General features: G+C 41.5%; 1 protein-coding gene across 5 annotated transcripts in view; it reads right to left on the bottom strand.

Annotated features, from left to right (window-relative positions):
* The window catches only part of ntm (neurotrimin), a 274362-nt gene that overhangs the window by 19090 nt on the left and 240862 nt on the right, over positions 1 to 14410 (bottom strand). For all 5 annotated transcript variants that reach the window (XM_060057160.1, XM_060057159.1, XM_060057162.1 and 2 more), the window contains one exon: positions 4250 to 4375. In XM_060057160.1, coding sequence (XP_059913143.1) covers positions 4250 to 4375 — 126 coding nt within the window. The remainder of the gene's footprint in view (positions 1 to 4249; positions 4376 to 14410) is intronic.

Genomic DNA, 14410 nt, shown 5'->3' with positions numbered 1-14410 from the left:
GAACTGTGTTCTCTGTGTTGTTGTCCATTGTCCACGAAAATCGTCGACGGAGAAATCTGACGTCGACGAATTTTTGACGTCGACGTCATCGACGCGTCGCTACAGCTCTAGTGCTTTCCATCACACATCTAGGGGGACACGCCCACCTGTGATGTCATGAGGGGCAGATTTCCAAAACGGCTTGTAATGGCTAATCACACCACACCTGGTGGCATGTCATGGGACCTTTAATTTATCTATCATTATATGTATACTAAAGTACTATAACGACATAGTGCGATGGCACAATTATTCAAATAGGTCCCAAATTCTAACCTGGCTGCTCTTCTTCATGCTATATAATTCCAATATACAAGCACTCACAACTTTTGAGAGGTTGACAAAGTAATCCCGCTAACCTTGAATGCATCGTTCTTCATCAATGTGCTTAAAATGTCTTCATCAATGTGCTTATTTTTAACAACTTCAATAAATAAACTCAGAGTACATAAAAAAAAACAATGACACTTAAACACCCATCGCCCTTGAAAGTCACAGTCACACATCCACAATGAAAACTGTAGTTTCCCCTTCAAACTCTTCAAGGATTGTCATTTCTTTCGACGATGTTTGGAAAATAAAGTGAAAATATTAAAATATTGGTTCCATTCAATAATACGATTCTGAATACATGAAGAAAGTATAAATAAATCAAGGGCTTTTTTTGTTCTTCAATGGCCATATCCAAATACCCTTCAAGTGACAGGGTTAGAATGCTGTAGCTCACAGTATTCGTTTTCTGAAGCTAAAGAAAGAAACGCATCGAGTCTTGTGACGGTGAGATGATTTACACAGCGTTTACTCAAGTGCTTTCCCAGCGGAGCCTATTTTACCTTTAATTTATTTACTGATAAAGCTAACCTGGTTTCAATCCAGTGGTACCCTTATCATGCTCTCCTCCCTGCTCGACAACTGAGAAGGTTGTTCTCCTACAAAGGATGACTCCTTAACGTCTCTCGCCGGTAATGCACTTTAAATCGACGCCGCTCGCAAACGTGCACAGACAATCATACACCTGCAATGCTTCAACTGCCTGATCGAAAAAAAAAGAAAAAACGAACGCCATAAAGCAGGAATGATGTTAGTCCACCCGCTTATTACAGTCAGATATCAAATTATTTTCATATAAAGCCCTGGCATCTGCCGAAAGCATTTCAGCAGTCCTCGCAAGTGGAAGAATTCCTCCCATCAGTGTGCTGCTGTACCCGGTGTCTGGCTGCTCTATTGGACATGCTAGGGCACTGTGGCTGCTGCTCAGCATGGGTCGTTGCCCAAGGGCATAGGCAGTAAACAATACAATAAGTAAAGTCAGTTTTGTGCTATATAAATAAAGTTGCCTTGCCTTGCCTTACTGAATCACCATCTCGTAATGCCATTGAGTTGGCAGCCAATCATCTTCATGTCAATTCTAACACAGATGCATAATGGTAAATGCTGATACACGTCAACATTGTATTGTGTTGTGTGAATCTATTGAGTACATTCAACATCCTATTCGGTTTTTCACCCAACTCATTTTTCTAACCACTAATCCCTTTTGTGAATAGTTAACCGACATTAAATCTTTAATGTCCCATTGCAGGTTAACCTAACATTGGATCATCTATCTTCGCTCCAAAATTCAACCCTTATACAGAATAGCAGATGCTTTGGGGAATGGTTTCAGGGAGGACATCAGCATTACATTCGGTAAACAACAAAGCAAACAGGGTATATAGAACCCTCTATTTGATAGGAGCCAGATGTTGGAGTCGCTACATAGCAAGCAACATTATGCTTCTAATTTGAAATCAAACAAAAATAATCGGATGGACCCATTTCTTATTAAGTCAACCATGAGCCTCTCCATATGTACCTCCTGCCGTTTTAGGGCTGAGTCAGCTCCACTGAGGAGAGCAGTGGAAACCGGCTACTCCAGCCATCAGACTGCTATGCTGTCCTTCCATAGAGGCCGTTTCCTTTTCAGCATAGTGTGCAATAGAAAGAGACAAGAAGCGCACATGCCCACCTCTTGGGTACGTGTCAAGGAATCACTCGGAGCTCAGCCTTGATTGTCTTGTTTGTATGTCTGCAGGCATTATAGGTGGGCTGAATAGTTGCAGTTTGTTTGTGATTCTCCGCTGTATTCTGCCTGTCTTCTGGAGGCAACGCTTTCAGAATGGAATCCAAGTCCTTGAGGCACAACTAAAAAAAAACTAAATTGAAAAGAAGAACTCAGAAATGTATCAGAAGTTATCTCTTGGGAGTTATATCTGGGGGATGCTTACAATTATTCTGACTATTGTAAATACTGTCGGTCAAATACTGTACCACAGTACACAGATTGCGGGAGCAGACACTGTCATCCTGAGTCTTGCATTATTCCCCTGCATTCTCCAATATTGTATTATATGATGCTTCAAATGAAGGTTACCCTGATTCTTAACAGAAGAATAAGATAGAGTTATGAAAGATACATATAACGGTATAGAAGAGTTATATAAAGCAACCACATCCCATTTGAAGGTAACATTTATAGATCAGCGTTATTCTGTTCATGTCATTGTAACTGATAATATCAAAGCACTGGTTCCAGATCAAAGAGACTAACCCCAGCCGTTACCAATCCGCAGGGTGGCGAAAGTTCCTTACAAGTCACGGTCCGCGTGCACACAGAGATGATTGAATGATCGCTGTGACTGCTCCCAGTCTGTTCACAATCTGTGCGGTGTCATTATTCTCGTATGAGTTTAGGTAGTGAAGCACGCTCACATATTTCTTCCCTGGCAGCAGAGCAGAGGTATGAGATTATTTTAGCAATTGCCATGAACATGCTCTTTAATCTACATTAACCATGGTTCGGGTTCCACCAAGCAGAGAATTTGGAATATAATACAATTTAATATGATTATATATTATACATGCAGCGGAGCCGCTGGTCTCTGAGGCCTCCTGTGGCCCATCATGGCTGCCCTTTAGTCAGCTATCCTGCATAGAGAACTCCCTGGTGTCAGTCCACTACTTATCGTCCCTGACTGGCTTACCTCTTGTCTCAAGGAAACATGCATAAACCAGTCTAAACCTCTCTCTCTCTCTCTCTCTCTCTCTCTCTCTCCCTCTCTCCCTCTCTCGTTTTCCTGGGGGGCGGGCAGGGCAGCCATTGCTACCCCCTCTCTCCTTGTTCTCCTTAAAAGACAGGTCTGTCACACCGCTGTCATATTTACATTTCAATCCCCAGATACATGTCACGAGACAAAGGCGCGGGGAATAAAAGAGACTAAAGCGTGAGGCGGCCCCCTTCGCCTTCAAATGTGACTCTGTGCACAATGCCGGCGTACCGTCTGATTAAAGGGAAGCGAGGGCACCTTCTGGAGGTGAAAATAGAACGCACATTAGGCTTCTACGTGCTTGTGCGTAGGAGATAAGAGCAACGTGCCAAACGCTGTTGAGTCATGTACAATGCCAGCGAGGCGCCAGCGGGCCCCGGTGCACAATAGCCCCGCCGCTAACCTCCGCGCTCCTGGCATTTATTCTGAGCGTCAACAACATTAACGTCCCGTCTAGTTACCCGGTGGAATTAGTTTGGTTACAATGTGGTTAGTTTGGCGTCCTTTGTTCCGTTACGGCGTAATGGTGATTGGGAAACAGGTAATTACACGCGAAAGGTTGAGTGGATAATTCAGCGGGTCTCATTCGATGTTATAGACGGCTCGCTCGACAGCACGAGAGAGAGAGGGGCAAAGTAGCGACATTTGAGGGAGAGGACTAGAGGGACGAGTGAATACCAGCTGGACTAATGCCCCTCTGGTGTAAATAGTGCTCTAATTGAACCTCTTCGCTTTTAATTCCAGGGTGTTCTCTGTCGATACCAAGCTAAAGTGTCATCCCTGAGTCACCTGCAAGCTGTTGCACTCTATTTTTGTGTCACGAAGTGAGAACTTTACAGGATCTCTAGCCTACACTATACATATATGGTGTGGTTCATTGCCATGTGATATCTATGTTGGAAGAACAAGTATATGGGAATGAAGACACAGCACCGTCGGTACGGTACGTACCGACGTACCGTAGAAGTAAAACTGGGAGTTTTACTTCTCGTCCTCTAGATCAGACGTGAATTAATGAATGCAGCTTCAAATAAGGGAATTTGATATGAGAGGAGGGGATGAGAACACAACAGGTCAAAGGCAGACGTGGCAGTGAGTGATGGGGTTCGGGGCGCATAGATTACCTGAAGGAGAGATTAGTTTCCAGCTTATTGAGGGCTCCGGTTTCCCGCTGGCTTGGCACATCAGGGTGACATTGGAGCCTTCGTTTACCACAAGGTCTCTGGACAGGTTGATGATCTTTGGCGGTACTGTGAGAGAAGAGTGGGGGAGAAAGAGAAGGGAAAAATAGTTTTTTAGTTAGTTTTTTGTGGAGAACATTCGAAATGCTGTTGGTTTCATTCGTTGTTGAGCAGTGAGGATAGAAAAGCAAAGTATCATTGGATTTGGTCCTGATTACCGTTTGGCTCAAGAAAAATATGAAATGTTACCAAGTGTGACTTTGCTGCTGCCATGCCATTAATACACTCACACAGGGATACCTGACCGAGTGCCAACACTGAGTCATGAACTCATCCAATATGTGGCCAAAAAAGGGACCCCCTTGGAAAATGGAGATAGTCTTGGCTTTTGTTGAGTGAAGATAATTTATTACAAGTCCACTTGCCATTTATAAATCTATATATATATATATATATATAGGCCTATATATATTTATATTAATAATCTACTCAGTATTAATAAAGCACAGATATCAATATCTCAAGATAAAGAAATGCATGAAAAAGGCGGTAGATAGTTATTAGTTGTGAGTTACTAAAGGGACAAAGAAACATAGATTTCCTCGCCCACTCTTCCCTGACCTCAGTGGCGGCTGCGTATCTGTGTGAGTGACTGATGTGTGTTTGAGATTACATTCCAATATGTTTCTGTGTATAGCCCTGTTGGATCCTTATCCATTGATCACACCGTGTCCCCGTACCAGGTGAACACACAGCGGCAGCTCCATGTCGGCCCACTGGCCTTCATCGGAGCGCACACACTCACAACCACACAAAGGACACCTGCGACTCCACAATTCATTCAAATATCACCGGTGTGTGACTGAAGAGTGGGCTATGTCACTCTGCAGGCCTGCCCTCTGTAATGCCAGGAAACCCTTTAACGATGGCTAATTGGGTGCAGGTGCACCATGTTAAGTGGTCTGGCTACCCGTGGTGCTCTATCTCCCCCTTGCCTCTCAGGACGAGTCTCGATCCTCCATCCGCTCACCCACTGCCATGGTGTGGAAATCCTTCTCAAATCTGCAGTTCGAAGGTCGCCCTCCTAAACTGTCGAATGTTAATTAATAAATGAATGAAGATGATGTTAAGGATTCTATCCTCCACAAGCATCTGCTTGGTCTACTGTGTAGTAGGGCCGCAAATGTGCATCAGAGGAAACGAGAACTTGTGAGGGAATTCATAAATGACAAAAATATTGAAATCGAAAATGATTTGTCATTTTCCGACATCTTACAAATCCATTATATATGACTATTATTATTATTTATTTTAACAAAGTTGGAGCATGATTTATCATTAAAAGCAAAAACATTTGTGGTTGAAAGTAATACATTGTTTTTCAGAGGCTGTGTAAAATACTTTCACGGAGTTCACAACGCGTTATAATAATGATCCCCCTGCCAGGAACATCCCAACATTAAATTGAAACATACAGTATAGCATAATAGCACTGCCGGGGTGGTGTATTAAAAAAAGCTCACATCTCAATAGCAGTTTTTGACGCCTTTATTTTGAAGTTCAAGTGAGAAAGATATTGATGAATAGATAAAACATGCAGAATGTGCAGGGAGCTCTGAACATGTTTATCATGGAAATACTATCCCATTGGTTTAGGTTCAATGTTAATTAGCTAACTATTTAATGATTTCTGTAAATGTATTATTCTTGTTGAGCCATGTAGGCTACACTGTAGGAACTGTAGCCAAAATGTGAGCGTATGATTTTCTGCATTTGTGATTTGTAGGAAAAGATTTGTGCGGCTGCAATGAAGAATTTGATAAGGACGAACTAACAGTGTTTGTTTGAGAGGAAAAAGTTTGCAACTTCTAAAGCATTTTGCTCTGTGACCTCGAATGTACTGATATATGTGGGTGACTTTCTATTTTTATTTCTACAACTAGAAATTCCAGTGTCACATATGCTCAGTTATTTCCCCCCAATGATGCCATTATATAGTGCTACCGAGCAAAAAAGGTGTTTTTGAGATATCGTTTGGACAATATATCTAGACAACAAGTGAATTACGCAGTAATCTGCCCAGCCCTCAGAAATAGACTAACTAACTAAGTTAATTAACCATGGTGTCGCAGGTACTCTTGAGGATCGAGAGGGGTTTTCTGGGAGGGTAGCAACAGTTCGGTCCCAAGGTCCCTAGATTTAGATGTTTTGAGTTGCCATGTTCCTGTGCCCATATTATGTTTTTAACTTGTTATTTTTCATATTTGGTGTAATAATTTGCAAAGATAGAAAAGACCACAAAATTCTGAGCAAATATAAGCTGTGAATAAAACCTGTACCAAAACATGTTTTACCAAGATAAATATGTGATATGTTATTTATATCACTTCTTATTTAATATTCAAAAAATATTCTAATAAAATATCAATAAATAAGTGTCTGCTTTCCTTTCTCTATTCATATCTGATGAATAAAGACTGAGTTCCATGCCATGTTTCCAGACAACTCTTACTTTTCATTTGGGATTTTGGGTGGCCTTCCTGATAATACCATTCTTTGATAGACAGAGTGTATTTATTTCATTACAATGGTGCAAAAAAAGGGGGCACAGCACTTATCAACCCAGTCATTCTCTGACATATCTCCAAAAATGAATTCATTAATTCAGACAGAGATTGAGCAGCAAAATCCTGCAGATAAATTGTTCTCAGGATCTGCTTTAACAGTAAGGATCACAAAGGGGTAATGACTACAGGGGATTAAAAAATGAAATGTATATTTTCTATATTCCCAATCCCTACTCTATGAGCAAACATGGCAGTTTTTGTCATATTTTGAAGTTATAGTAGACATCTGACCAGGTGTTTAACCTAAATCAGCCAAGCTAAATAAACGATGTAATGTGGCTAGCTTGTCACACCGACCTTGAAAGAGTTCTGTGTACTCTTTCACATTAAAAGGCCCTATTTTCTTCAGAGAAGAGGACTCTATCCCCATGCATATGTATGTGCTCTTTTGCTTTGAAACGCCCTTCATTGTTTTGTACTCGTCCTAGTTATGATGATAAACAAAATACAAAATCACTTAATCCTTCCTTGAACCCCAGCAAAGACGCTAGGTTCTGTCCCCGGCAAGTCCCTCAAGCCCAACACTCGACGCAAATTTCCCCCCCCAACTACACTTGAGGAACAGCAGTGAGTGTCTCGGTAATCTAGACCTCTTACACACTACTTCAACAGCCAAGGGTCCATTTACTGCAAGCAACACGGCTGTAAACAAACTGAAGTATGTGCATCTATCCATTAGCCGTAGTGGTGGGGTTATCATATCAGCAACCACTGCTTTCCTCTTTGTATACTTTAACACAACAGAGTACATTAGGCCTTTGTTAACGACCAAAAGGTTCCGCCCTCTTGTAAACCAGATGACGCAAATAACTGTTATGCCATCAACAGATTTCTCTACACCAAGAAATTGTTTAAAAGGCCCCAACAACAAATACCAACCCTTCTCCACGTTTCAGTTTGCATATGGCAGCTTCCAAACTACTCACAAATCAAAATTTGGATGAGATCTAGAGTAAACCATTTACTTTAGGAGCATATTGGTTGAAATTCTCTTTGCATTCCGACAGCAATCATAAATCAAATACTCTGACAAAAAGAGGAAAAACAAGTCGTAGCTGTTGCAGGCTTGTAATAAGCCAGTCCGATCATTTCATTCAGGGTCTGATCAATTCATTCATTCCTAATGAAATGATTGGATGGCTTCTCCGTCTGTCTATGTACCTACCCAGTTACTAGGGCTGTTGGTTTGACCGTTTCTATTGGGGGACGAGAGATTAAATTCTATCAATAGATATTTCCCTTTATCGTTTGTATAGCTATTTTACTTCACGGCAGTATTTTAGGTCATTCTGACCCGGCTTCACGTTCACTACATGGGCTTGTCGAATACAAAAACAAACATGGAGGAACGTGAAACAGAACAAAAGTGCAACAGTCCGAGACAGGACAAGAGTAAAAAGGTGTGATCTACATACAAGGGAAGTGATGAAAAGAAAAGACCATCTCCAACGAGTTTGAAAGAGTCTTTAGTGTGCGTATATGTGAAGCTTGTTGATTTTGATGATGGAGTCGGAGAAAGGGTTGGGCTTCTCGGTATAACGCTACGGTGCATGTGGATGTTTGGAGCTCTGTCTGAGCAGAGGATTATTTTGATGCCCGTGTCCGAGGTAGGGTTAAGCTCAGTATCACCCCACGGTGTGTGTGTACACCATCGCTCATTATAACGCTCATACACAAAGTATTAAAAATGTATCATAAAGTCGGCGTGGCTTGTAACATATCCCCCTCCTTCCTAGAAGGCTCAGCCAAAAAAATACATATTCTAATCTTATGTGATGTTTGTATTCCATCTGAAACACTGGGTTCACTGACACTATACCAACGCACCTGTGGACGAGCCGAGATATACGGTACTTATTTTGTTTACTGGCTGCAGTACTGGACATTTCTGAACACTAGTGATGTTTACTTTTTAAATTCATAAACTTACTTTGTTTGTTGGCAGTACTCTTGGCAGAGGGTTCTTTACTTTATTGAGTCCTTCATATGTTGAATATCCAATTTGTTTTTCTTTTTCTCATTTCTGACTGCTTAACGTCATTTCAAAAGAAAAGGAGAAAAGAGAATGTGGCTCTCGTTTGTGGTTAGTTGGCAGGATTATCAAAAAATGAGGCATGGTGTTTTTCTTGGTAAGACATGTTTTTCATACAATTAACAGACAACTTGCTATTGTGATATGATATCAGTATAGAGATATGAAATGACCCATAAAATGATCCAAGATTTTGTCCATATCGCACACCCCTGCGTGCAGTCTTCCCATGCACTCATTGCACATGTCAGGTCTTCTGAAAGATTGCGCAGACCTATTCGTAAAGCCAGGTAGCAGGTCAGGTGTTTTAGGGGAGGGGCTATGGAGGGAGGCTGGAAGGGAGGACTTCTTCGGTTGGATACTTTTGAAATATAGCTTACTCTGGCTGTTTCTTCTCCAAAATGCCTACCCTAGCTTTAACATCAAAAGTCTGATGGCAGGCAAGCTCAAATCGGGAGAACAGGGCGTTTTTGAATTTATTTTGCTTCACATTTGTTTCATCCACTCATGTTGCTGGAGGCTGGGATCTGTAATTACGCAATTGTCAATCGCAAACTCGGCCCGCAGGAATGAACTTTAAAAACGTGTCTGTAAAGGTATCAAATCAGCACTGTGGACCGTAGACTGGCCTATGCAGAAATACAATTATTAAAATCCCCTTCGGTTAGCTTCCTCGACTCGAGTGAGTACGCCTTTCTTCTATAGAATATCTCGTCACCAAACCGGAACCAAGTCGTAACTCAACCGCTGAGAGGGTTTGATTTCGGGCTCAGGCCCCCATGCCATCTCCACCCCACAAGTTTGTCTATAACATAGCAGGACTGCTGGATTCCAGCTTCCGAAACACACTAGCCGAGCTCTGTAGTTCAGTTACAGTGGAAGCTGGTAAATAATCCTAATTGATAGAAGCTACAGCAGGGGGCGGTGAGGGCATAATTTAAACATGTCCATCCATTAACTTTGAATGAGCAATTTAAATAAGAATGGGCTGAGCAATTACCCTTCAACGGCATCTCACAATTGCCTAAAGACATTTTGTGGGCTTACGATTATGCCAACTATTAATCAAGGTGAGGGCAGGCTTTAACAACACCCGGGGAAATGCATACATTAATTTAGACTCCAACAGCGACACAAGTAGTTCAGCAGGTGCAAGGAATTGAAGCCACACACCTATCTGTGCCTTTTAGGCCTTTTTTATAAAAACAATGAATTGTTCAGCAGAGAAAACATATTGTTACTGGGTTGGTCCCATTATTTGGGATCTTCATTGAGTATAAACCAAACACAATTAGCTGTTGTATGGAGGGTACGTAATGAAATATTAATTATATTTGTTGTGTGATTATTTTGCTGAAACATCTTAAATTGCCTAGAGACGTGGTTGGGAAGATGCGAAAGAAAGATGAAAGAGATTTTGTTGCTGTGATTACATTTGTATGATACTCACTCAGCTGTGCACTGTTCTCTCTTGAAGCGTGATGAAATGTGTGTATATTTAACAAAGAAACTTATAAAATACTGTCTTTATATATAAACAAGAAGAAAGGGCAGGAGAAACCATGAACAACACACATTCGACAACAAACAGAACCCATTTTGTCTACTGTAGGGACAAAACTAGCAAAGAATAATATTCAGATAATTGATTAAGACAAAGACTTTGATCATGACTATTTAATAAGACGTGTAGCTCATTTGGTATGGTAAATGTATGGAAAGAATATGCAGTACCAAGTAGATGCATTTTCCACCCTTAAAAGAAACGGTTGTTTGTAAAACAAATAAAATAAAGAATTGCAGACTCCAACAAGCAGCAGTCTAAAACTTCACATCAAAATGATGTCTATCAAATAAGGCTTGTGCAAATTACACCAAAGCTAATCAGCTTTGTTGAAAGCCCGCCTCAATGAGTCTAGTTTTAATTGGGCATAAAAAAGGTTGTTAGCTCCTTCCAATGACTACCCGGTTGTCTGTTGGAATTCCAAGATTGCGAAAACCATGAGAATTATGTATTTCTTACGGTTCTGTTGGCGCTAAAAATGTCTAGTTCGTCAGAGGTTTGGATCAAGCAAAAAGTAGAAAGAAAGAAACTATGGAGTGGAATCATGTATCCAAACCACAGATAGCAGGGTGGGACAAATGGGAGACATCAATGTGCCCATTGACTCCGACTGCCTTATTTACAGATTCCTTACAGAACTGTCATGTATACCAATGCTGTGTATTGTGGCTGCTGTAGTTTCTCTTTGAAGGATTGAAATTTCTAAACCAAATGGCTTAAGGAATTAAGCGTTTGCCTGCTTGCGTGCGTGTCTGTGTGTAAACAACTGAACATATAATGAATACATTTCTTATGGAAAAAAATTCAATTCTAATAATGAAAACAGTTGCCCTTTAATCTAGAAGGTGGCAAAGAGCACTGCCTGTAACATTGTTCTTATTTGTATTCTAAACACTTAAGCCCAAAGCACAAAGTCATGTCGGGACACACACAAAATAATGCCTGTACATTTTCAAGTCCAAAATAGACAAAGCGAGCAGAATAAATTACAGCCCCACTACATCGGCTCTGCATGTGCTTTGCCCCGTTAAAAACAAAATGATTCCAGTGCTTTTTTGGGTTGTGCTACAAATTAGAAGCGGAATTCATGGTCTGTGGGCTCTGGGCTTAAAAACGTCTTAGTGAGCAGAGCAACCACTAAAAAAAAAGTTCCATTGTGATGATATGCATAGTACCCCTGAATGAGGGCCTATGGCTTATGTTAATAAAATGGGTGGATTCTCACGGCAACAGAGCTGGTGTCAGCCTGTGCTGACAGTTACAACCCCTAAGCGTGTTAATAGCATTACTGCTATGGTGTGTTAAAGGGCAAGGCTACTGGCCTTCTGCAAAAAGTCATTAAGGCTCAGCAGCATACACTGATTCAGTACTAGAAATCGAATAGTACAAAATCATTAAAAAATATGCAATGATCGATTATATTTATGAATTCAGTGTGAAAAGGTTTATTTTAGAGAACAGTGTGTGTGTGTGTGTGTGTGTGTGTGTGTGTGTGTGTGTGTGTGTGTGTGTGTGTGTGTGTGTGTGTGTGTGTGTGTGTGTGTGTGTTTCTAAAAGCATATAGTACACTCACACGTGTATACTATATGCTTTAGAATCACATTAATTATGCAGTGCCTTTTACTGTTGCCGTGTTTGTGGTGTGATGATTTCACTGACAGATCATAAGCTCACATGCCCCTTGAGCAACATAGATGCAGACAAAAAGCAAAGATGTTGGAACCAAAATATTAAAGACTAAACACGACCAGCAAAAAAACGGATCCACACTCATCTTGACTTGAGGAAAAGGGTGAGGGAGGGTTCAACTGCTATCTTTAACATTAAAGGATAAGGGGCACATAATATTCTCATGATCGGATACAATGTGTGCAGTGTGTTAAAATGGCATAAGCTGTTTACCACTTTGGAATGACCTTTTATTATTCCATGTCCTTTATTCTACCCATCATTTCCTTGCTTTGTTGTTACCAAGGCGGTGATCGAGACAGTTCCATATTCTGCCAGACATCCAAAACAGCAGATAACCTTTCCATTTTTGTTGTTGCCGGTTTATTTTTTAAGTCCTTTTTCTATATTTTTTTTACTAAATCCCAGTTATGCATTCTGGATCTGCTGAGGAGCGGAAATCTACTATATTTGAACTATCAAAGTGTGTTCTTTTTAATGTTGAAAGGAAAAAAAATCCTAAACTTTCATCCCAGATGAATACGGTTTGCAGAAAATATATGTGTTTGGAGCACACATTCGGGTCCAGAAACGTCCCAATTGTTTATCAGTTTAATGAAATGTCTTCGGCTAAAGCCTCCCTGCTAGCTTTTGAATATTTCTTTCCTATCCAAGGGAATTAAATGCTGAGGCAGCTTGCCTCACAACGTTTGCTCCGATATCCAATCTAAAAAGCGAGGTACTTCTGTCTCAATTCGGCCAACTTTTGCAGTAAAGTGAGCGAAATGTCCCTGGCAAAAGGATGGCGCTGGTGTGAGCCCGGGCTGTCACATGCACCGGATGTGATCTTAAATGCCTGGAAGATGACGAGACAGCTGAGGTGGCCCAATTCGTACCGAGGCTGACTGATACCGGTACAGGGGGAACCAGGAACCCCCAAAAAAGGAGCAGCGCCCAGAAGGTCTAATTCGAGACACCGGGGGCCCAGCTATTCCAAGCTGACAAAAGTCGCCTTGCTTTATCTCTCCTTGTGTCTTCCCAAGTCCATCTTTATTTTTGTTCTACGACGAGGGAATGATAACGAGGCGGGCGGGCGAGGTCGGGTGAAGGTGAGAGAGAGAGATAGAGGGTTTGGAAAGGTATCTATCTGGCTCTCACCCCGCTACCTAGGTTGAGCCGATCCGTTATCCCCCCCCCCCCCCCCCTCTCCCCCCCGCAGGCAAGGCACACCTGCTCTGGAAGCATACCCAGCCAGCCCGCCCACTGCCCACAGCGTCTGCTGAGATCGAGCCATCGTTGCGTTCGTGTCTGCGTGCGTGTTGAAAAAAACTAAAGGGGATATGCAAAGGTAACCCATTACAGAGGTAACAGTTTATCACCAGACAACTACACGTAAGGATTAGCGTGTAATCACCGCAGCAATCGGGATCTGAATCCCCGTATCCCTCTTTCCCTGGTGTAAGCTAATTAATCAAAATGTTGGAAAAAAAAAGTTTGCTCATAACTTTTTTGCTGCAACATTCAGGTCATGTGTTTTTTGTTTTTTTAGGTTAGGGGCTTTCTGAGCGGCATGCGCAATTTATCAGAACGACTTCCCAAACGTTTCAACCGGGAAACCCGGCCCGGATGGATACATGATTTAATTAAACAACAAGAATGATCGGACAGCAGGAGATGGAGACGGAGTCCGCTCACATGCTGAACTCTTAAAGCCCGCTGGTTTCCCTGGAATTCGCAGCGCGAGGAAACTCAATCCCTGATTCCCCTGTCTAATAAAGTCAGGGAGCAGAAGGCTACGGAGGGGCAGATGGAAGATAAAAGTGGGCTTACGCATTGCATGTGACCTAGCTGTACACCCCCACAACTGTTTGTTCTACACATGATTGGAATCTGACAACTTATGCATTTTCCATCCAGCATTTATATTTTAAGATAAGATAAATGCCTCTTACAGTAATATCTGTGCCCCTATTGCAAAGCCATGTATTATTTATGGTGTATTATTTATGGTTTATTTTTTCTAATCACACTGCATGCATTACCAGATAATATAGTTGAACTAAAACACTAGGCCATGTTCTCAGTTACTTCAAAATAAACACAGACTGCGCTTCACACCACATTGCTTCACGAAAAAAAACACTCTTGCAGAAAAGGTTTCTGCTGTTGCCTCTACTCATCGATTGGCGCAAAACCAAACATCTGCTCTTCTC

Source organism: Gadus macrocephalus, chromosome 7, assembly GCF_031168955.1.
Source record: "Gadus macrocephalus chromosome 7, ASM3116895v1".
In the NCBI taxonomy this organism is placed as follows: Eukaryota; Metazoa; Chordata; class Actinopteri; order Gadiformes; family Gadidae; genus Gadus; species Gadus macrocephalus.
This window is presented reverse-complemented; position numbering and strand designations above follow the sequence as displayed.